We start from the raw sequence: 25,531 nt of genomic DNA, 5'->3' as shown, positions 1-25,531 counted from the left end.
CGCCACGAGGCCCATTGTGGAAAACTTCCATCAAGAGCAACCAAAAGACGCCATTAGAGGATTAGTTTTCTACTCAACAAGCCATCTTAAAAGTTGAAGCTGTGTGTCACACGAGAAAGTGATACTAAAGGATTGGTATTGCCACACACAAATCGGTAGTTTATTCTGGCAAACGCGGATCTCAGTTAAGAAATTACTCCCAGATTAAAATCCGGTTTCTCACAGATGACGGGAATTAAACCGAAAGAAATAAACGTGGAGAGAAAATATGACAGAAAGCAAAGACGAGAGACGAATAAAATGTAAAGAACGAAGATAGGGTAATATAACATTTATATTCCTAGAGGCAGTTCTTATATGGACACCTTCTACTTCATTTTCTGGCCCATTTCTGTTTTCCTACATTCTCCTCAGATTTTTATTTTTATTAAAAGGTTTCTGATAATTTGAAATTAGGTTTATGAGCACTGACTGTTCTTTAACACCGTTTTCGTAGCTCTTAGCTCATTCTGTTTTCCTTCTTTTGAAACAGGAATGAAGCAATGTCGAATAAACTAACAACTTGACTGTTCAGCCTCACGTTCAGTCAGGCCCTGAGATGTTAACATTCCGCATTCCAGTGGGTACGGGCGATTATTTCCGTGGGGGACGGGGCGGGGGGGGGGGGGGTAATAGCGACCGGAGCTTGAGGAGGCCACTCAAAGTATACAGTGCGTCATGAAGCGGTGAGTGCTTAGAATTGTGATAGCTTACTTCTTTCTTAACCTTTTAGTGCATCGTTTCATATATTCAGATTATTTCTTTCTAGGTCACGTAACGATGAACAATGTTCAGAAAACACATTTCCTTCTTGAAAAGATAAATAAACGTAACTTGGCCTCCACTAACATCTACATAAAACAAATATTTCCAACAAATGTGACGACAACGACGGAAAAATCTTATGATCCCAGACACTTACGGCTTCCTCTTTACGAGTTCATAGTTCTATTTGCGAGCGTGTTTTTTCTCTTCGAGAACTTTTCGTACCAACGAAAGCAATATGACCGGCAGCGACGCACTTGCAAAACCTCCTTTGTTTGGACGCGTCACAAAAAAAAAGGGAAGGCGGACTGTGTAACACCACGCGATGGATACAAGGTCCTTTCGGTCTTATATGACTTAGGTTTGTTTGGAAGCTTCAACATATTTTTTTTTAGAGAAATTTGTACAAATAAACCGATGGAAGGCGGCTATCACTTCAACAAAATGTACCCAAGCTTATGTTATCCTCGCAGTAGAGGAAGCGAATTTCATTTCAGCTTAGACCTTCATCACTATACTTTATTTCCCCGTTATAATTTTACTGCTTAAGTTAAAATTCGTATATATTATGTAATTTTCATTAAACAACATTTATATCTTCATTTTTTCTCTAGCGGTTAGAACGCTGGCCTTGTAATCCTGGGGTCTCGGGTTCGATTCCCGGCGGTGCCCGAATTTATAACTTGTGTTGGGCAAGGCCGTGGTCTAGGCAACACGGAGTTTTCCTCCGTGGCATCCCAACAATTACTCCATTCACACACAGAAGAAGGCAATGGCAAACCACTTCTGGATCATCTGCCAAGAACGTATATGAACAGGTCCCAGTCCGAGAGAAGGATGGAAGGATCCTGTTCATATGGACCTTTCGTCAGACAGAACACTAAATAAAATAATAATAAATGAATAAGTGCTTATTAAACATTCGTAGGTTTTCCCGAAGATATGGTCTGTGGATTTTTTGCACAGCGATGCACTAATATGATTGATCTGGGTTTGATGCATCACCTTCATGATTTGAACTCCATATTGTCAGTATTTACAACCGGAGAACGAATACACGATATAAACTATTAGTACACTCTGCCAGTCATTCTTATCGTGTGCATATATATAATGTAGTATTGACACAACTTTTGAGACCGAAAATTTTAATAAAAGCTAAAGTCTGATAAAATATTTCTACGGCTGTTCAGACAAATAATACCAGTGGAGTAGATAAAAGGCAGGGTGACACGGGGCTTAACCTCCCCCCGCCCCTAAATCGCCAAAGCCGCCCTTAGTAGTAAACATTACAGGGCTCTGCGCATCGACATTACGAAATATGTTCTTTCTAAAACACTCTAAGCTTCCATTTTAGCAGAAATCGTACATCTTCGTTTGAAACATGATTTATAATAAACTTAAACCACTGTTACGTCAGTGTTTTCTCTCTAAACTGATACACATTAACTGCCTAGATATTTTAAAATCTACGTTCAGATGTTGACACGATATAAGGAAAATACACAACACTGCTGTCCCAGAGAAGTAGACCAGTTTTTGTAAAAAAAACACTCCCATTTCACATGTACAGTGACATATTTCAATAGTACAACACAGAACTGTAGCAAAAGTGAGTGAACAATGCAATTGGACGGTATACACTGAAAGCACTATCCTGTGAATCAATACCTGATTTCATTGTACAGCATGAAAATCAACATTAATATTTCCATACAAAATATATTTGACAGGTTTTTCATTTTATAAAGCGTGCGAGGAAACATTAACGGACCTATATTTTCCCCATCTGTCTTTTCAAGTTTCAAGAATACAAGACAGACCCATATAACTCAAAACCAAACAATGTGATGGAGGCACGGGCTAAGACTTTTTAATAATATCAGGGGGTGTTCAGGTTTGCATTACAAATTCTCCCTCCAGACAATTTCTGAGAATTCAAAACTGAGCCGACGACAAAGAGCAGAAAAAACAACAACATAATGTTCACTAACTTCTGAAGCTCTTAAAATTCAATAATCTCCTTAGTCAAGACGAGAATGACCAAACTAAACCGGCCTCACTGTCGATCAAAAATGCAGAGGCATACAATATTACGTAAAACCTACGGAGGGTTATAAACCTTAGAAAATACGCAACTTTTATTTAAGGCAATCTTTATTTTTGTCTTGTAACAAACGATAAAAAAAAATGTTCGAAAATTTTATCTAGATATAAGTTTTAAAACAATTACTACTGTGCCTACGCTTTCGGGATTTGTTACTGAGGAAAATCATGGACTACAGCAGACTAATTTATGTTATTGTTTCAGGTAACATTTCCTTCACATATTATATGAAAACTAATTGTTAGTATGTTAAAAACAAATATGGTTATTTTTCTTTTATATTCAGCCAAATCAAAAGTTAATTAGCTTTTTAACAATTAATTATCCTTAACAAATTTATGCCGTATTTAGGAATAGTTATCACACAGAAAATAATGATGTCACAAGGTGTGACAGCCATCGCAGTGTATATACGCTTCGAAGAAATTTCATTAACTGAACATGGACTGAAATATAATAATAACACGAACTTTTGAACGCTCCCACGTCTAACTCAACATCCGTACATTGTCTGGGACAGCCACGCGGAAGTCGGCGAGTGCTAATGGACTTCATGCCGAGTTACCAGGAACTGTTTTAACAGTCAGGTCGTCTAGGGGCCTTGTGAGTCCCACATCTGCGGAAATGACGTTCCGATCCAACGTTGGTACAAAAACGATAATATTAAAATTAAAGCAGATAATATAAAGACAAAAGAAAAAGAAACACGAAGAGGAAACGGGAAGGAAAAGTTAAATAAACGAGCATAGAACACAAAGAAAAATAAGAAATACATACAGGAAACGAATGAGATAGAAAACAAGCACGCAAACAAAAGCTGGAAAATGGTGAAAGGAACAGACATACATAAGAACAAAATCAAACAGAAATGTATTATAGAAGATGGAAAAAACAAAAAAAATGGGATAGAAAAGACAAAAAGAAACATAAATAAAAATGTAAAAGGGACAAAACAGAAAACACAAGAACGAGGTCAGAACCCAACACATCCGTCTCCCTTCAGTAACTTTTTCAGGCGTGACACGCAACCCCCAGTACTCCTGTCACGTGGAGTGAGCCGGCCACGTGTCGTATGAAATCTTGGGGCGCTAAACTTGACACTGGCGGACTGTCGTCAGCGCAGCCGGTGTCAACTTTCCAGCATCGAACCCGATACAGGGCAGGAGCATGTCGATCGGAAATCGTCTGTCCTGAGTAAGGATTCTCGCGGTTTCCCGCAGGTGATTCAAAATCGGCAACACCGGATGTCTCCTAACTTTTAGCGTGGCAAAATAAACGAAGGTATGATATGCCACATACGTGAGCGCATGAGCTAACCTGCTCGATTTCCTAAAATATACCGTCACTGGAGAATCGATAGAGTGACGCAAAACCCACACTGTCTCGGATCGTCGGCTAATTCTTTCTCCTAATAAGATCAAATCCAATGACGTGGATGCAGGGACTGGACAGACGGTAGTGACGTCATAATCTACTCCCACGCGAGGTAACGGTTCAGATGATGAATAATTGATGGGGTCAAAGAGTTCCAAAATTATCTTAACGCCATAAAATGTGTTTGTGGTTCTGTCTTGTCATCTCATGAAGATGACAAGACTCTCCTCTCACATTTTTCGCCGAAGAGTCTGGTAAATGTTTATCGACGTTTCAGAAGTACTTGCTATCTCCATCACATATGCCCCTGATGATGGAGGCAGTAAACATGTCTTAAACGTCGGTAGACTTTTACCAGACTACACAGTGCCGCATCCCAAAACACAGACATCTTAATTTTTAAACCCAGTAAATCTACATGACCCATTGTGAAATGTGTTTATCCCCTGGAAGAATAATTTCACTCTGTGCAGTGTGATTTATCTTTCAAAAGCAACCGATAATCACAAAAAAAAAGTACTCAACCACGCATTTCGATTCCTGTTCAACAGAACGCGGTTGAATAATTAATTAATTAGCTTACGGGCCTACATGTCTCACGGGATAGTTTCTTGTAGCAAGTCGAGACAGCCCGCTCCAGCATCCCCGCAGGATCATTAGTCACTTTCATCCAAACCCTCACCACACCTGCTAATTAGACAGTGACGTCAGAGAATGTTATCTTTCACGAGCACGACTTGAGAAATTACGCGAAGTTGTAATCCTGAGACTAAAAATGCACTCGTTAGGCTAAAATCATACAGAAACCGTATCTCTGAGTACATGTGAGTTTATCCCTTAACTATGAAACAAGTTGCTCGATGGAAACTGTGTCCCATCTCCTTTAACAATCTGTAACTCTTCATTTTGTATTAATAGGCTTCGTACGATTCTCAAAGTAAACAGCGATCATTTCCTTAAACAGCGTTAACCAGTCGATCTTTGTAATGGTGAAGAGTTGTGCTTTCTTCGCGGTACGGGCTCATTTCTTAAATATGACTTCGGAAATCTTTGGCTTCAAAGTGTCAAATAGCTTCAATAAATTATCCGCCCTGTGAAACTCATATATATTCATTCTAGCCTTTACAATCAAACGTCCATGGACGTCCTGCGCCAGATGAATCCAATTCAGCAGTATTCAACAAATATTAGGCGTCTTAGACTGAGTTGGGTTAAAAAATGCGTCATTCATCGAGAGAGAGAGAGTAAATGCATATAGCATGTTTGCCTGAAAATCTGTACAGAATAAACGACTTTGGAGACCTTTCCATGTGTGGAAGTATAATATTAAAATGGATCGTAAAGAAATGGACTGCGTCGGTTTGGACTGGATCAGGACAGAGACCATTGGCGGGCTTTTTTGAATACGATATTGAACCTTCGGGTTCCATGAACGACACGGAATTTGAGGATCTGAGTGACTATCACATTCTCAGAAAGGACTCTGCTACAAGGAATTCATTAAAAGTAACAGCCTAAGTCTTCTGTTTGCATAAGCATTGTGCTGTGGATGCCTGTAAGGCGAGAGGAGGAAGCTCTCAATGTATATTTTAAGCTATCATCATCCTGGACACAGCGACGCCTATGCTAAAAATCGAAACCACGTACAGTACGTATTTCATCTGACGATGACCCGTCACAGCCCCCAGTGATGACATTCTGTGAGTTAACACGTGCCAACTGTGTAGTCTTAGCATTTATCACCGAGACAGCTTCCGTAAATCGTCAATCAACAGTAACAGGATGACGTCATTAACGAACCCACGGAAGAATCTGGTTCTCAGACACCCGTTAGTGGGCGTACTCGTTATGTTTTAGTGGACACAGTATTCCACTTTATCGCCGTAATCATTAACACAATGAACATCGGTACGAAGGCGTGCACAATTAGGCTGCCTTGACATTTACACACAAGGGAAATTCTGTCGGTAAATCAATATAAGATGTATAGTATTGATTTCCCTGTAGATGGCACTGAAAGTCGCAGTCGAGTTGTAGGCACTTATTCATAATCGGGAGGTACAGTCTAACAAATAAAAAAAATCCAAAGGTATTTCACCAAATGACTGCATGTTGAAATTGTCAGATAGTTGGTAGCATACCACCTGCTTCGAAGATAACACCACATTATGGGGTTCGTAAATTACCCAAAAAAGGCATGTCATAGGAACTTGTCCAAAGCAAAAGCAAAACGAGTGAGATAATTGTAGAGACTCCTCGCTGCTGTTAAACAAATTCCCTGTAATTAACAAGTGACTGTAAAGTTTTGTACAAAAAAAAGACTCTTTTCGAAACATTATTACGTTAAATCACCACAACACTCAGAGAAAATAATGACGCCCCTTATACGGCACTATTTTCTCATCTAAAAGTTATAAACTACGCGACACAAGTTTGGTTCACTTGCTATAAATATTTGTTTTCAGCGTCGAATTTCTTAGTGAACAAGTCATCGGTCTGCCGAATGAGAGTAAAGACATGGTACTGGAATTTTAATTACGACCGTCAATCTCGGGACGTCACTTGAATATTTCTCTAGTTTGTTCCAGACTTTTCTCCTAAGGTTGTTCGGATGGGCAGATCGAAAAAATCTGCTACGGTTCGAATACGCACCTTCACAGTTAAAGATCTTCTCCAACAGCTGATGTTCAAAAGTTACATACTTCTGTAAACCCGAAAGTTCGTCACCACGTTCACAAAATCTTACTATCAGATAGTATTCTGAGTCAGTCCCACCTAGTAAACACCTTCGAAAACAATTTCTGAAAGCTAAATTTTACCTTTTTTGCTTCCAAATTCCGAGATCTGGTAATTCGCATTCCTGTTTCATACCAGGTAAGTCCCGGGTTCAAATCTCGACCCGAAGGCCCACTATTCAGACTGAGATATTTCGTGGTTTTTCTCACTCACTACAGACAGATTAAGGGTTAATAGGTTACATTAAATTAGTCACTGATGCTTAACATCCTTAATATATTACAATTTACAATTAATCATATTATTCGGCGCTAAATTAATGTAGCAATTAAAGGCGTCAATAAATAAACATAAAACAAATTAACAAAAATGCATTTTAATTACCCCATGTCCCATCCAGACCACCCATAACTTAATTATCCTAACGACATTTGACAAAGGCCATAAATTACGAAACTCATTTTGCTACTTCGTCGCTTGTCTCCAAATACCTGAGCATTTCTTTCTCAGGCACTCTCGATCTGATCTAACCTTACGGTGTGCAAGTCAGGACCTACAAAATATGCGTAACATAAAATATAATTTCATTACAGCATGTAAGTCTCACTTTAAATACTTAGTCATAAAGCATTAATATTTTGGATTTATTTAAAGGGGCATGTGTAATATTATCATTAACTTCCTAACAGCAATTTTGTACCTGAGAAAAGAAAAATTAATACCGAGACCCACGAGGTACAGAAAATATCAAAGAATTCACATGGAAAATATGTGCACTCCACACTCCACTATATTAATGTTAATTTAATTCTTATGTGTCTCCAGTCTCTGGCCATTTCAAGTGTTTCACTCTTGAACTGAAGCTTCGAAATATGGCACAGTTCTCCCGCTGTGTTTGTAGGCACTACACAGCACTAGAGCCATTTTCCTCTGTGACAGTACTCAACTAGAGGCTAGCCTTCTCTTACAACGAGTGTAATTAAATTCAAAATTGTAGTCTCTTTTGTTAACTCCTAGTGGTCTCTGCTCTATTAAGCCTCGCGTAACACTAACACAGACGTAGCAAAAGCCAAAGGTTCAACACGTAATAGCAAAACCAGTCTTTGGACAAGATCCTGTGGTAATTACATCTGGTTCACAACCACGAAAACCATTTTCCTATGATCTATCTTGATATTACCCCACGATTTTTTCCTAAATATTCTTCAACAGGTTTCAACACCAAAATTCTGTCTGTATTCTTTGTGTCCCCTACCTTAGCCGTACACTCAGCTCTTCGTAAACGCCTAGATTTCATCATCATTACAACACACCTGGTAAACCAAAGGCTACATAACATGAATTTTCTCTCGTTATGAACGCTCTGAATTTCTCTAATAATTCTTTCAGGTTCAAATGACACTACATAATGTAACATAAATCACCACTGGGTTACAGAATATGAAATTACCATCATATACAAGACTCGTGGTTCTAAACGCTACAAAAACGTGGATTAAGTTCGCTCTTGCAGACATTTTGGAGGAACCCACTCCAGTCTGCATATTTTATCTCCGAAACAACTGTAACCTATTTTGATTAAATTTGGCATTGGTGAGGTTGTCAGATAATATCTATCCTATCTTAATATTCCTCCATCAGACTCCTTCTTTACCTAAACTCAAATATAAATCCATTAGATTAGACCTATTCAAAACTTTTCTCGGTGAAATAATGCGATGATCGGGATCTCAGTAACATACATCGTATAATTCTAAATTGGAAGCTTCATCAAAATATATTGTACATTTAACGAAATATAAGGCATAAGCCTGTGCGCTTTACATTAAGTAGCGACACTGTAATGACGTCTCAGAAATTTGAGCGAGAATCATATTTATATTACTGAAGATACAGAAATTAAAAACTGTAAAGGTAGGGAGGTCATGTGTAAACAGTCCTGTCCTAATTGGAGTACTATCCAGATTTTATATTTCCGATGTCCCGAAAATGAACGAAATTTGAATGAGCAATTTCACACAAAATCTTACTGGATAAACATGAGACTTCTACGTATTATATTTGACAGTACAGAAGTAAAATGCCTGAGTAGAGTGTCTAGACCTCCGTCCTCAGGTCAGTGACTACGTTTCTGAGAATATCAAGTGAACATCAGACTTGATACCACACTTATCTGGGGAGAAATAGGAAACCAGAGATGCTGTGAATAAGAAAAAATTGAATGTCTCAATGAAAACATCTTTAGTTCAGAATTAATCACAAATAATGTTTTCACAAGAAAGCAGATCGTACCTCTAGGGGTCTACAGACCAACAGAGTTTAATCTTTCATGCAAAGTGATGTCTCCCAAGAACGTATTAATTCCGAACGTTGGGCAGTCAGAGAGAAAGTTCACAGGACACATAAATTTAAAGCAATCACCGACTCTTCGACATGGATAATAAAAATGTAGCGTACCGCACATAACCTATTTCTGCGCATGTGCTCATGGATAATGAGAAATCTGAGATAGGTTTCTCTGCTCCCAGGCCAGTGACAGTTTGATCATTTATGGCGACAGAAAATATCTTGATCACTTTCTGGAGCTAAAGCTAAAGACATTTCCGCACTGACTTTGATGATATATAATTAACACTTGTAGCTTAGTGACGTAAGCAGGTAACATGCTACTAATAATCGCAAATTATTATTGACAGCTTCACACCTGTTCTGTTCACAGCTCCACGAATGTTAACCAGACAATCGAATTAGTAACGCCATGATGTGACAGAACTATAACTTTGAAGGCTGATAACATTCATTTAATTATTTTACACGTGGTATCTACCGTTTCTGTCATGTCGTAGACATGACTTAACGTGTAATAGGGGTTACGTAGCGTGACGTAGAAGGCACGTACACGCGACCAAGACTTCACGTAGCGAGACGTGATATAATCTTAACTACACTAAGTTAACCTAACCAAACTGAACCTAACCTAACCTGACTTAATACCATCTGAACAGATTGGATGATCATGTATGAATTTTGTGTCGATATTAAGTCACAACATCAGACGGAAGAGATATAAAAACCATGCACAATGGCATTGAGGATGAAGCTACCGCTAACTGACGATAATCGAACCAAATACCCTACCTCCCAAACACAAATATAGACATTAACGCCATCTTCCATACCCGGCGCGTGAAATTTGTACATGAATTTACATTAGTTTTTATTATGTCTGTAACTGATATAGAGTCTACAAGTGTGAAGTTTGAAGAAAGCTCGCAAACACATCTAAACTAACAACACGCAGTTGAGTCAATACTGAAAAGCTAACAATCGTTAAACTGTTTACTAACCCCCCCCCCTCCCCAGTTCAAGGAAGACCAAGTTTCAGTGTCCCCACCCAGAATCACACACTCATGATTTATGTAAGATCCACTTTAATATTATCCTCCCATCAATTCGATTCCAAGGTCTCTTCTATACGACCTCTTAGTTTCTTGACAAGATAAATATCACAAACATGGAGAAGACGCGAAACGTAAATATAATTGGTATCTTTCCAAGGAATTGTGTATAAATTTGAACATTAACAAACATTCTGAAAATATTCGCTGGTCTATTAATATAAACGGGCGCATGTAAGCGATAGTGGATGTAACAATTTCTGTGAATTTCGTGTTTGCTCAAGAGATGATAATCCAGCCTACATAGGAGGAATTCACAGCCCACACGTCTTGGCGTTGCCGAGAGTGGGCGAACATGGTTACTAAAGAGTTCAACCTCTGGACAATAATCTGGTCTAGGAATCAGAATGACAATACTGCGATTTCTAAGAACTGGCTTCAAAACTATGTGTAACACGAGAATTAAGAATTAAGAGATTTTGAACATTTATGTTATATTGCCTGTCACTTCCATGAAGGGATATAAACGACAATGACACAATTGAAAAACGTTTCAAGCATTCTATATCCTACTCAGCAAAATATAAGAAAGTAATAACACAAATATTTTAAAATCCAACCGTTTTCATACACAGTGCTCTTTGCGAGGGCATCTAGATTAATAATTCTACTGCCTTTTCAATATACGTCATTCTATGAGCGTGTACATAATTTTCAATCTGTTCACCCTCCAGAACGAAGCCAATAGCTCGCCAGGACCATGGAAAATAAAAACCCATGGAAATATAACTAGTGCCCAGCATTCTGTTTAGGGTTTTCATTTATGAACTGCTACAATACAGAGGAAAACAAGACATAATTCTGGTGGACTGTGTATTTGTTCACTGATGCTAATTCTTGTTGATTTTTTAATTCTAAATCCACCATCAGACAAAGGGATGTATCTACTTGATATACGTGTTTGATTTCTTCCATTATACGAGGAGCTTGCGAGGATACGTATCTCGACAAATATCTTTTAGTATCTACGTTATTATTATTATTATTATTAGTGTTCTGTCTGACGAAAGGTCCATATGAACAGGATCCTTCCATCCTTTTCTCTGACTGGGACCTGTTCATATACGTTCTTGGCAGATGATCCAGAAGTGGTTTGCCATTGCCTTCTTCTGTGTGTGAATGGAGTAATTGTTGGGATGCCACGGAGAAACCGGGGACGTCCCCGGAGGAAAACTCCACGACCTTGCCCAACACAAGTTATAAATTCAGGCACCGCCGGGAATCGAACCCGAGACCCCCAGGATTACAAGGCCAGCGTTCTAACCGCTACACCACCTCATCTTATTATTATTTAGTGTTCTGTCTGACGACAGGTCCGTATGAACAGGATCCTTCCATCCTTTTCTCGGGCTGGGACCTGTTCATATACGTTCTTGGCAGATGATCCAGAAGTGGTTTGCCATTGCCTTCTTCTGTGTGTGAATGGAGTAATTGTTGGGATGCCACGGAGGAAAACTCCGTGTTGCCTAGACCACGGCCTTGCCCAACACAAGTTATAAATCTGAGCACCACCAGGAATTGAACCCGGGACCTCAGGATTATAAGGCTAGTGTTCTGACCGCTAGACCACGGTGGCGGCTAGTATCTACGTATATAAGATCAATATATCTCACTGTAATACAGAATCCTGGGAATTACCATCAGTTTATGACATTAAAACTTTTTCTTTCTTTATTTACATGTCGTTTAAATATTAACCGTGTCTCGCATATTCATTTATAACCACGAATTTTATTATTTGCGTCACAAGTAAATACGACATATCCCAAGTTAACCAAAATATAAAATTTACGTGCCATTTATTTTCTGATGTGGTGAAATGTAATTTCACATTCAACTGTTAACCTAATATATGTAGGTTTAGAAGAAACGTCGAAAGACTTTCTTCAAAATTTATGAATTTTTCCCACAATTCTTAGAACTGTCTTCAGAAGAGACAGGTGTTTGGAGATGTTTAACTTTATAAATATACACACACATATTTTACAGAGATATTAACATTCTTTTCCTCAAATAAGTCCAAGTTTCTGTTACACAAAATAACCTAGAAATGTAAACAGAATTTGACTAAAATGAAAGCTGTGATAGGAAGGACGAAATCACGGAAAAATTTAGATTGCGCAATAAGGTAGTCTGCCTTGTAAGACTAGCTTTTGTTAAAGTATTTATTACAAGAGGCCTAGCTTGAGGTTTTACGGCAAACACTTTGCATGCACTTTTAGTTCTCCCACGTTTCCTTCACGTCTCGCTCATACGCGACTTCCTTACTTAATAACGAGTTCTTCATTATGTAGTTTTATCACTTCTTATCTTTTAAGCTCATTTCATAACAATTTTATAAACGCGCTCCTTAAAACATGAAAGTTACTTTGAACGAATCTCCTTCAAAATAAATAATTTTAACGACGACACAGAGTAAATTCAATTATATCGCAAAAGTTTCTCTACATACTTTTAGATCAATATTGATTTGTTGTGCTGAAAACGGACTGTAGTGTACGATTGAAATAATTAGGAACTTGATGAGCGCAGTAGCCTCGTGTCAGGCATACAGAACTGCGGGAAACGATAATGATCAGACTCTACAACAGATTTCTGCACGAGATATTTCTGTTAACAGTAAAAGGTCATCTGCGTAATACCCCTAGTATAGCTTCGAAATTTTTAGTCAGCGTGTTTATAACGCTGCAGTTTAATTATCGTTCGATTCGAAGTAAAATTTACGCGATTCGCAAACAAACAAACAAACAAAAATCTGCAAACCTGGATATCGCGTGCGATCCACAAATAACCAATTAATTAGCATTCTTTTACATATAATTAAAAATTAATTTCGCGAACGGACCGAGCATTGTACGTGCTCGCCTACCAGACTTGATTACTTTAATTAAATTTGAAATAGAAAGTTATGAATCTTTTCATTACGAAATTTTCTAAACATCCAGTTATTTCCACCACTTTTGGTCCATATATTCTCCTCAGAACATTGTTATAAGATAATTTCTCAACATATCTTCCCCTTAATGTGAAGATCCAATAACATAAACAACAGTAAGAATAAACCTATAAAATTCAGAAGTCTTATTAATACCTTCGTCTGTGCCACAATTAAAACATATCTTATACACAAAGACAGTATTCCTAAATACACTGAGTGCTTATATAACACGAACTTAGAATATTAAGCATACATAGTCATTATTGCATAAAGCCCAAACTCCCTAAACAGCGACTAATCACCAACCAAGCTACCAACACTTACTTACAATATTGATAAATTAACTAACCAACCAGATGGCTTACCGAACCCGAAGGTTCATCACCGAATTAACCAAAGCCCTCCACCAGACCCTGTTCAGGGCCAACAAAATCCAGTCTCCTTCAACTCCTATCTCCCATAGATCCCGCCTGACATTATCCTCCCATCTACGTCTCCCCAGGGGTCTCTTCCCCTCAGGGTTCCCAAATAGTGGACCCAACCAACCAGATGGCTTACCGAACCCGAAGGTTCATCACCGAATTAACCAAAGCCCTCCACCGGACCCTGTTCTGGGCCAACAAAATCCAGTCTCCTTCAACTCCTATCTCCCATAGATCCCGCCTGAGATTATCCTCCCATCTACGTCTAGGTCTCCCCAGCGGTCTCTTCCCCTCAGGCTTCCCAACCAATACCCGGGGCACACCTTCTGTCCCATCCATGCGCTCTACATGTCCCGTCCATCTCATTCTTCTCGACTTAATCACCCTGACAATACTGGGGAAGGAGCACAGATTTTTAAGCTCATAATTATGCAGTTTCCTCCAGACTCCATCGTATATTAAGTTAAATTATTTTTTGTTCTTGTTCACAGGTTCCGACTATGGGGCCGAAAGAAACGACGCCATTCCCAGAAAAAGACGCAGGTAAATAATCTCTTAAATTTTAAATTAGTCGCTTATTAAAAGCTCGGTAATACTTTTCAGGGAATCGCACTTACGTATTCCTAGTGTTAACAAGAGAAAGGTGAAGAACACTTAAAAAAGCCTTGAACTGCGCATGTCTGACATTCAGAACACGGAAGACGCACAACTGCAAAGATAAATTAACATTTATTCCAATTTAAGAGTTTGTGCAACGAGTTGTCATGGCTGGAGGACGGTGGCGCGGGGCGGGGCGGTTGTGTGGGAGGCTTATTTTTTGACATCAGTTCAGACGGGCGGTGACGAGAAAGTTCACAAACGCGAGCTCATTATGATGTGTCGTAAACATATTTTTGTGCAAAACAGACTAATAAAACATGGGACACTAAAATTATGACAAAACGTTTCACCTTTTCCTCGTCAAGGAACACGTAACTACGAGCCTACGGCAAACGACGTTTTCTCTATTAAAGGTAATTGGCAATTATTTTACATTTCTAATTCATTTATGTTCCAATGATTCCTTACGTATGAAGATGTACTAAACTATATTTCTACCTTTCACGAGGTGCCTTTACGATAAGACGCGCATTGCTTACGTCATGCATGGATAGACACAGTACCCACACCGAGAGTCGTCTATAACAATTATAAGTGCCACGCCTACTTTCCTTCTGGTGACGCTAGCGAGAACTATAAATTAATAATTATAAAATGTAATGATCCAAATCTCTGCATTATTTACTCTAGTAAATACAGATTACGAGCACGTTTAAGGGTAAGACACAAGAATTTATACACCTAACTATTAACCAACTCCATGCTGTAAATCCCTTTTCAGAAGCTAACAGTTGTTCAGCTAGCCATGAAGTTCCCCGCCGTCCATTACCGTGTTCACAAGAGCTAACTAGTAGACCTTATTCTGAGTTAGATTTATCCAACCCACACATTCGTACTCCATTTGCCTTGAGATCAATTCAAATACAGTCCGTCCATCTGCGCACATGCATTAAGGTTTACCGACTAAAGGTTTTGTATGAACTCCCACGTTCCGCATCGATCTGATTAGCGCTACAGAATTTCCGAAACAGTCAAAATTACGAAGCTCCTCGTTACGCGAACATACGAAAACATCTATACAGAAACTTTGTAGATTCGTATGTGACCTATTTCCATAAAAAAAATTCGCATGTCCTGATTGATTTTTCGTTTAATATTCACCATTAAAAGGAAAACTGAATTACTTAACACGAGAAAACCACGTCATTGAAGTTATTTGTATGTACGTATGCTCACAGCGCGAAAACCGATTTATCGACTTAGTAGACTTAATTATTGAGACCGGAAATGAATTTTGTAAAAGTGATTTGGAGTCCCGGTTAATGCAGTTTGGAAACTGAGCATAATAGGAGAAGAACGGCTTCAGAGCCATGATATTGAAAGACAGACCTCTGCGATCAGCTCTACGACAAAAGTTGGGGTAAGAAGGACTGATAAGAAACTGTAAATACCTCTCGAATTTCCAAGTAGGAACAATGCACGCGCTCTGATGGCGTTTTACAGAGAAACTGAAACTTAAACCACGAACACGAGGCCAGAAAATGGGAGAATATTCCAAGAGTTAGTAAAAGGAAATGAACGCCATCTTCATGTTTCTCCCGAGAAACGAAAACTCTCGCTCGCCCCTGGCTGAAATCTGTGGATGACGCACGGTACACAGACTGGAGTCCGACAGAAAGTTGTCACTGATACGCTGAAGCGAGGGCCCTAGAGCCTGTCTGCGTTCGTACTGTTCTATTTCACGGACAATTTGTCTACCCATACACCCCAAAGTATCAAATCACATGCGACACTCATTTGCATCAGTCTGAAGTAAAAAAATATACCCCCATTACAGAGCACGTGTGTGATCTCACAGTATCTGGAAAAAAAGATAATACCAGGATGTAACAAAACGAATTATTCAAGTATTATTATTATTCGATAAATATCATCTAAACATTTAATTCAACATTTAATTTTGGATAATTATTAATTAAATCTGACGATCTTTCTATTAACGTATTACGCGAAAATATAAATTTTATTATAATTTTCCTAGAACAGCGGACAGAGCTCAGAGTTTTATAAATTGGCCGTAGTATAACGAATTTGGGCCACTGCAGTTTCAAGATATCGTAATTAAAATGTAAATTACGAAAATGGACTGTGATGCACTGAAATTTAAAGGAACGAATTTCAGAAAATCTGAATATTTTTAGCAAACGTATTAATTATAAGCGCATCACTAATTATGTCAACGCGAAAAGAAATATGTTATTTCGCAACTAATTCTATACAGTTACATAATTCTAAATAAAAAAATAAGAAAAGTAATTAGAAAGAATAGGATATTATTTACCGTCTGACTAAAAGCGTAACTAGTAACAGATTTCCACGGGAAATTCTCCAAGCAGTTTATGAAATGATACCTCCTAGGATCTGAAAGTTTCTTACCGTCAACACGAAATCTCACCTTCGAACCCTTGAGGGCGATTTAATCCTAATCATATGTTTACATTTGATTTTCTTAATATCCGACACACAATTTCTATATCTATGCCAAATTATCTTTGTTGAGAAAAGCCGTTCCTGAAGATGTGTCCAGTAAAAAAGAATTTCCTCATTTCCCGAGGAAAACTGTGATATACTGTCCCATCCATATCAATGTCTCTTGCGCCGTGAAGTAGCGTCGATATTTACCAATATCTTAGAGGTGCTTAATGTCTTCACCACCCTGATGATGGAGGCAGTAAACATATCTGAAACGTCGGTAAACTTTTACCAACATCCCAGAAGAATCTCATCTTCATATTCGCCGGATGTAACTTTTTTTAAATATGTGTATTATTTATCTATTACCACACACAATTTCAGAAATCTCTACTGTCATTAATATCTCTCGGAATTTCAGACGTTTCGGCGATACTGCTATTACTGAGAAATTTGAAAGTAAAAAGGCGAGGTGGCTTTCCGTGGAATAAGCATCTAATGAAAATCCGTCAAGTGGTTAAACGTCACTCGCCTATTTTAAGTGGCACAAAACGTACAGACGCGATCATAATTTAATCTTTCCACACAAAGTATCGAAACAACGCAAAATGTATTTCCGTGTTTGTCTGCATTGTCAGTGGGTTATAATGAGGCAGAGGCTTTGGAATTATGCTCTTACACGCAAGAAGATTAATTTTATGTTTTAAACAGAGAGGAGCAGTATTATTTTGTGCAACCTTATGTTTAAGCACAAATGATGTAGCAGAAATTTAACATCGCTGTAGCTTCAAATAGTACAAGCGAAAAAAAAAAAACTTGTCAGATAGATTCCCTATAAGCATTAAAAATTCGAACCGGCATATACATTAATTTCTATTGTTTTCACAGCTTTGGGTTATTAAAGTCCTCGTGTAATTACGTCACAAAAACATTTCTAAAGAATATTTACCAAACGCTGCAGTCGAGTGCTTAGCTCGTCTTCTTGGCGTTCGTAAGTTCCTACTACAAAACTTGACTCAGATATCAGCTATACAATGACTGAAGTTTTTCGTGGTTTTACTCAGTCCCTCCACATAAGACAATGTCTCAAATTACGGTACAAACTCCTTCTTCCACACTCTTGCAGATGAGTTAAGAGTATTAAAAGTATATATCAGTGGGTTCCTGTCATATGGTCTGTGACGTCGAATCTTACTGGTTGATACCAACCACCCATCTCTGGAGTCTACACAACTCAGAAGCCAAAAATCTACATTTTCACCGCCGTGAAAATATAAAATCGAGTAGTGCGGGATTTTGGATTCGATTAAAAACTCTGTGACCTTATACTGAGCGTGCTATGCATCGCTGCCCCCAGTTTTTTGGGCTCGTGAAAATCGGTGGAGCGTAACGCTTTTAGGGTCGCCCCAGGCGGCAACATGAACAACCCTTCGTGCGTTTGTCCTAACAAAGCCGCTGATCATCCCACTGCTTCGTGAACAGAACCGATTTCAGTCGCGTATACCCAGACCCTATGTTAATCACCTGTCACTAAAGTGATACTCTATTCACTGATTGACTGGGGGGGGGGGGGGGGTAAGATTCTCACTTCCATGCCAGTTCCGGGTTCTACCCAGCCTCCTATCCTTTTATGACCCAATGGTAAATATATGTAGCGCCTGCTATAACATTTACGAGTAATATATCTGCACTTTTTCCATATTGATTTTATAGAGTTCGTAATTATTCTCAGAATAAGTGGTGATTAATCCCTTCAACACGTTCGTTGCCATGGAGATACATAATGTTTACTCTGAGGCAAAAATCCGAATTTCTACAAGCTACTTAGCGTAGCCTTGGATTCGAGAAATTATAGCTTCAACAGTAATGATGAACAAAATCAAAAGTTCGTCTGTCTTCAAGCGCTCACATTGCATCGGAATCTTCTAACTATAGGATTCTCGTTGTCCCACCAAAAATAAAGTCTCTCCCACTTCTTCTTCCCCGCAATTTTCTTGTTGTCTCTACTCTTCTGCTATCCTTCATAACACTTCTCTCTCTCTCTCTCTGCTTCGAAGGGTTAATGGATTAATAATTATAAACATACAGGGAGAATGTCCAGCGCCTTCGAGTGTCTCTGTTATGCAGCCCCACAAAACAATCTTGATACACTCTTACCAACCTTTTTTTTTTTCGAATCACATCAAGTGTTCCTCTCTTTCTGCACATTTTCTCATATCTTCGCTTTCAAACGTGACTGTACTGCATTACCACGTCTTTACAAAGGCAGCATTTAATCAAACAAGCAACTGATTTTTGGTCGATAAATTAACAGGATGCATTGCCGAAGCGTCGTATTTATATGCAAAGCGTCTGATAGGCCAGTAAGGGTGACTTTAATACGTCACGTGGTACAGCGAAGAAAAAAAAGAGGGTACTCAACATTCATTCTGCATATAATCATGTGTACTATTTTTGAACGATTAAAAATTAATAAAATCTATAACTCTGATTAGAGCTTCGTGTAATATGAGCAAAACTGTACTTCGTGATCGAAAAGAGACAAAATTAAATGCCACCGATAAATCTTAATGGAAACCTAACCTAAAACAAATTCTAACAAAAAAATTACTTCTTAGATTTTTGACAAGCTCGGAAATCACCAGAAACCACCATTCAAGCATTTATTTCTTTTAAACAGCCCATAAAATATATAACGCACACGAATTTAAACTAATATACGAATTTGTTCCCTTTATAAATGTAAAACTTTGATAACTCGGAATTTATCCAGTAAAATACATATTTAATTTGTAAAAACCCTCTTGTATACCTCACAATAACAGCTCTTCAACAACATTTAATATGATGCAGGAGTTTAACGGGATTTGGTTACCGTGACGAGAATGGTGGTATTTACAATCCATTCGAGTCTTTTAAAATTTGAAGAGTAGCATTTCCTTGAATGTGCACACCTCCTATCTAAAAATACAACCACTAAAACACACATAACGCAATGCTACCGATTGTTTTCGTGGGCGTGAAACTTCAGGATATACCGAAACGTCGACAATATAATTCACACGTGCAAGGTTCTAACTCAGCAAAACATGATTTATATTATTTTGTTAGAGGATTTTTGAGAACAGGATGTTGAGGTAAATATGTGAACGTAAGAAAGGGATTATTACGTCGACAAGAGACGTATATATAGATCGAAAGTTACTTTTTATCGATATCATATTACTTATCGCCAGCCTGGAGAATTCTTTAGATACATATTTGACTATGTAAAATAATAAGACGGATTTTGTATAAAATTATAAGAGTTTTAATTTCATGTAGTTTTGCAAGCACAGATCATTTTATGTTCTTGGTTCAGAAGTTAAAAGTTGGCATCAAGGAACGTCTGAGAAAATCATACGGGTAACTTGTGACTACTCTATGAAGTCAGAGAAACAGTTTCAACGGCGGTTGAAGTTGACACAATAAATGGAAGATGAAACAGCCTTTTTGAGGAACTGCACAAAGACGATGCAATGGTCGATTGTATTTGTTGCACAGCGCCTTCGTTCAACAGGGAGCTCCTTTGTATTGCATGAATGAGCAAAGGGAACATCAGCGACGAGTTCTACAAAGCAAAAGTTTCAATTCTGCGGTAACAGCCAATTGTCTAGTAGTAAATATAAAAAACCCTGAAGTTTAAAAATAAAACTGCTATCAGCAAACACCAGTCACAGAGCGAGTTTCATCCAGTTACCATATTCCACTTACGATAATTTTATCTTCCGAGACCCACGTCTTTCAAAGGGCTTACCCCCTAAATTCTACCTGCATATCTTGTATACCGGATCCATGTTACGTGTTCATCTTACAGCATCATCCCTGATTTCACTATTCTAGCAATACTACGTACGGACTGACTCTTCATCCAATATTAGGACGATAAAATCAAGGAGGATGGGCTAGAAATGCAGCGCGCATTTTGGAGATGATAAATTCGTACAAAATTGTAATCAGCGAAGCTGAAGAGAGTACATGACGTAATTACACAAGAGTAATATAAATATGTTTATCGCATCCCACGCATAGACACTAGAATTACCAAATGCAAAATCTGTCGGGTTAGAGTTATTAAATTAATTTAATGATTTATATTTCATCTGCAAACTCACCCTCCCCCCACCCTCCCACTCACAATGTATATATCGGTTATTGCCAGAATAATATATATTAAACAGTGCAATTTCAAAGCAGGTTATTATAATTAATTGAGCTAATAAAAGTATAATTTTCGGCGAATCTATCCTAACCTTCCTCAGGATCAAAGGCTTTTATAATCCATGTTATAAAAAATAGAAATGTTTTTAATTATCCTGGCAATTTGATGCTAAATAATGCCAAAAAAAAGGCGATATAATCTATTAAATTTGTAAACAATGGAGTGTACTTGGAGGATTTACTTTACCGCCCAGAATATTTCCAAAACTTACAGACCTCATTCAAGATGTCTGCTACAGTTATGGCAGGGGCGAAATCTGCCCACTTTAGACGAGTCATACACTTATAAAAACAGTTACATGAAACCCTTTACATGTAATAGGTTTCATGCAACACACAGAAGAAACTTCTTTGACCCTGTCTTCACATGGGGAGATCTTTACCGAAAAGATAACTTGCAAGAATTCCATGTATCAGATGGGGAGGATCACACGAATTTCAACATTTGCTTCACGGCCAATGATTTGTGATAAAGTTCATTTTCTTTTCCCAGGTTTACAGCGAGAATCCACAACAAAAATGGCTTACCCGGACCCGGTTACGAACCTTACTGCCAAGGCCCAGGTCTACAACGCAAACAGAAGGCTTTTGCAGCTAGCTGTGTCGTGGATCCCTCCTACTGGTACGCTCTGTTATGAATTAAGTAACTACCACTGAAGATGACTTACTGTTCAGTCGGTTTAGACTTACAAGTAGATACCTACGTTTAAGCCCTGAAGAAGGAGACAGTATATGTCTCCGAAACGTTTCTATCTACCTATGAGACCATATGGCGTAACACCAAAAATATATAAATGAGTATTCAAATAAATTATTACATACTTTATCTAGGTATTTAATTAAATTCAGACATTCTACAGGGCACCAAGTCTGGCCCAGAAAATGTATTTTCGTTCAGGAAAACTATTTTTTTCTATTGTACAGTAAAACGGCAAGTGTTATAAATTCAATGTTGTTTGTTGGCTCTACAACCTACTTGTGGGTTTTCGCCTTCTCATTTTTGGAGGTTTCTTGGTCTTGAAGTGTGGATTTAAGAGTAGCGCGTAACCAGCCCAGTGACTCTGTTATAAATTCATTAAATCATCGTATTTCCAGAACACGCTGTATAACTGAGGAAAAAAAAACACCACTATCGAAAAAAAAACACAGATACGTGGTTTGTGTACGTTTATTCTTCATACAAAACAAAAATTGTGCCAAGGAAATAATACAAGGGCTTAACATACGCAGTGAGTATCAGGGGGGCAAAGAACGTAGCTTAAATTCTAAAAATAAATCGGATGAGACGCTTTTTCGAAACCGTGATTGGTTTTGTGTTATACCCAATGCATATGAAACATACAGTAAAACAAAAATAAAGCACGTGAAGCCCCCTGTAGAGACAGCTTGAGAAAACCAATATCAAATTTAATTTTATATCGTATCTTACATTTCAATACATATGTATAGTAGTCGGGACGAATCAGTGCGTTAAACGACCATTACGAGTTTAGGGCAAGTGGATCAGAGGGACAGCAGATAAAGAAGTGATACCATTCAGGCTATAAATATTATTTGTTACAGTTCGCTGTCTCAGGTGATGTTTTTGTTTTGCATAGTATACGAATTTTTTCCCCCCTTCTGCCCGCAAGCTAGTGAGACATACATCTCGCCCCGATTACTGAAAACTGTGAATGTCAATAAATGTTAATTTTTATAAAAGTCTTTAAAATTGCAGCTAAACAAAGATCCATATCGATGACCATATGTGGCTTCATCAGAAAATAATCGCTGTTAATTAGTTATATAATTACTAAACGAACTTCAAGGATCCTGAAATCGAACATCAATATGCACTGAGTGAGTGGATATAAATACTGTAATTAACTGTGAATTCAGACGGGCCATCATACAATATTATAATTTGTCACACGCTAATGAGACTTGTTGATTGGAAGGTCTAGCCGGCTCGTGTATCATTAAAATGTTGGTTTGAAAGTCAGAACGTAGTGACACTCTTGCATTCCTACGCACAGAGAGCGATATTATGCCAATGGGCGTTCAAACACTGTACAGAGAAGAGAACTGGGTTTTCTAGGTGTACAAAGTGTAAAACACTGAACGCATTGTGGACTGTGCTGAGCGAAAACCACACATTTACAATGTAATTATTTAATTTAGTGGTTTGCGACCTGTATTATGCGAAGGCCACTTTCTACGCATTACGCGGCCAGATATGTAGAACCCAAATAACAATAATTACGTTATCTAAATGAATATTATGTTAAGTTTTAAATTATCACAAAATGTGGTATTCTGCGACAGCATTCTTAAAATTAAAGGGTGCAGAATTTGATTTCAATGCTTGCAGTTAGTAACTATCAATGTTTATAAAATATTGTAATTGCGTCATATTGTGATCCGTATATTAAAATATATATTAAAAATTACAGTCATTCACAATTATAATAATAAAATAATATTAAAATTAACATTAAAAATCAGTAGAATGGTGATAGGTTTATAATACATACACCCGTCGATGGCTGAATGCAGCCGAAACTAGTAGTGTATTAAAATGATGTTTTAAACCTTTTAATATTATTTTATTATTATAATTGTGAATGACTGTAATTTTTAATATATATTTTAACTATCAATGTTGTTAGTTTTCAGTACATTTTTCTGAGATATTGCGCCGTGTATTCTCGTAGAAACTGATCGACGTTTCAGAGGTGCTGTTTCCATTACAAGGGATGATGGAGCCAGTACGAACCTTTGAAACGTCGGTCAATTTCTACGCGATTATATGACGTAATATCTCAAAAGGCTGTCATATTCATATTCGTCGCTTTGAGGACCTGAAATATATACTATTAGTTTTTAGTTCGTCAAATTAATCCGCAGGCAAGATTTGGTATACCATCAGGCCACAAGCAACCCGTGGACCACGAGATTCTCCCCACTGATTAAGTATTAGGAGCAGAATCCCACATTTCAGTCACTGCAAGCTGTGCCTGTCTTGGTCCCTTCCTACAGCCCGCATATTGGTAAATTCCGAAGTTCTGTGGGATGCATTACAGAACACTTCAAAGACCCGGATAAATGCTGAATATTCATCATCCCTCAGGACACGGTTGTCTGACGTAACATGTTACTGAGGTACACACAAGATATTAACAAGCATACAACGTATTACGGAATTAATTAATAGTTTATTTAACGACGACAACTCATCTGCCTTGGTCGCAAGACTTCAAAGGGCAGGGTAATTTGTGAATGATAGGAAATACTTAGGACACGACCGACATTTAACAGGAGGGACTGAAGAGTTACACGAAAAGTCTCTCTCGGGATGGCTCGTCTCCGGGCCGAGAACTTCCGAATAAAATACAAGATAGAACGACAGTGTTAAGTAGCTTCACGTGACAGACAGAGAAGCCAATGAACTTACAGTCCTTTGTGATACATAATAATATTTCTGGATGAAGCTGGAAAAGACACGCCCCATTCTTATAGAAACCAAATATTTATGAGTTTCCCCCCAGTAGACTATTCGCAAATCCTGCTTAATTACAAGAAACTAAATCATCAGCATAACAATAAACGATCAATAAAGGGAGACATCTGCTTCTCTCAGGAACTACTTCTTCTTATTCGGTTGTTAGATAAAGTCTAGTGATCCCACCTGCTTCAACAATATCCATACAACTAAACTCACCTTTCTCTCTCTACTTTCTCTCCCTCTCCCACTCTCGCCCACGTGCTACCATTGGTCCACTCCCATACCTGCTCCCATTGGCTCGGGTCAGGCTACACCTTTCACTTCCCTGCCTATAAATCCAACTCCTCACACCCTATTGGCATATTCATCGCCCTGATGACGGAGGCAGTATGACCTCTGAAACGTTGGTTAACATCGACCAGACTACACAGCGCAATAACCCAGAAGACAGAAATCTTCAATAAATTATATAGATTTGTTTGTGTTTCATATGATGCTCAGGCATTATTTCCTCAAAACAGAATTAACCAGCTGACGATTGGAATGTCGAGATGTATTTTTCTTTGCAGTAAGGACACAATTCTAAAATATTATTTATTTGAACGTTGGCTTCAAACGGTTAAAGCGTCTCTATTTTTCTTAACAAGTTGTCAAACAAGAGTCGGCAAGTGCGATGCCTGCTTTGGCGATTTTATGACGTAACATTCACATGCATTTTATTTAAGCTACTGAAAATTTGACTCACTCAAAAGAGATGACGTCAGAGAGAGAAAAAAAAAGATTAGTTGAGACTGCAAGGATTTAAAGAGATTTTCTTTCGACTGTTCTTTGGTGGTATAAATTACTTTGTGTGTGTGGAGCACAGTCATTCTTTTC

At 38.1% G+C, this 25,531-nt stretch overlaps 2 protein-coding genes across 12 annotated transcripts in view; one reads left to right on the top strand and one right to left on the bottom strand.

Moving 5' to 3' along the window:
• LOC110832276 (metabotropic glutamate receptor 2) overlaps positions 1–25,531 on the bottom strand; it is a 299,409-nt gene that overhangs the window by 56,511 nt on the left and 217,367 nt on the right. The gene's annotated exons all lie outside the window — the stretch shown is intronic.
• LOC110832275 (angiopoietin-1 receptor) overlaps positions 1–25,531 on the top strand; it is an 86,478-nt gene that overhangs the window by 35,118 nt on the left and 25,829 nt on the right. For both annotated transcript variants that reach the window (XM_087356486.1, XM_087356485.1), the window contains exons 2-3: positions 14,331–14,382; positions 21,665–21,793. In XM_087356486.1, coding sequence (XP_087212612.1) covers positions 14,331–14,382; positions 21,665–21,793 — 181 coding nt within the window. The remainder of the gene's footprint in view (positions 1–14,330; positions 14,383–21,664; positions 21,794–25,531) is intronic.

Source organism: Zootermopsis nevadensis, unplaced genomic scaffold (genome assembly GCF_977971745.1).
Source record: "Zootermopsis nevadensis isolate Lab colony 2312 unplaced genomic scaffold, Znev_1.0 Znev_ptg000027l, whole genome shotgun sequence".
NCBI classification, from domain to species: Eukaryota; Metazoa; Arthropoda; class Insecta; order Blattodea; family Termopsidae; genus Zootermopsis; species Zootermopsis nevadensis.
Note: the sequence above shows the minus strand (reverse complement) of the source record. Positions and strands in the feature narration are given on the sequence as shown.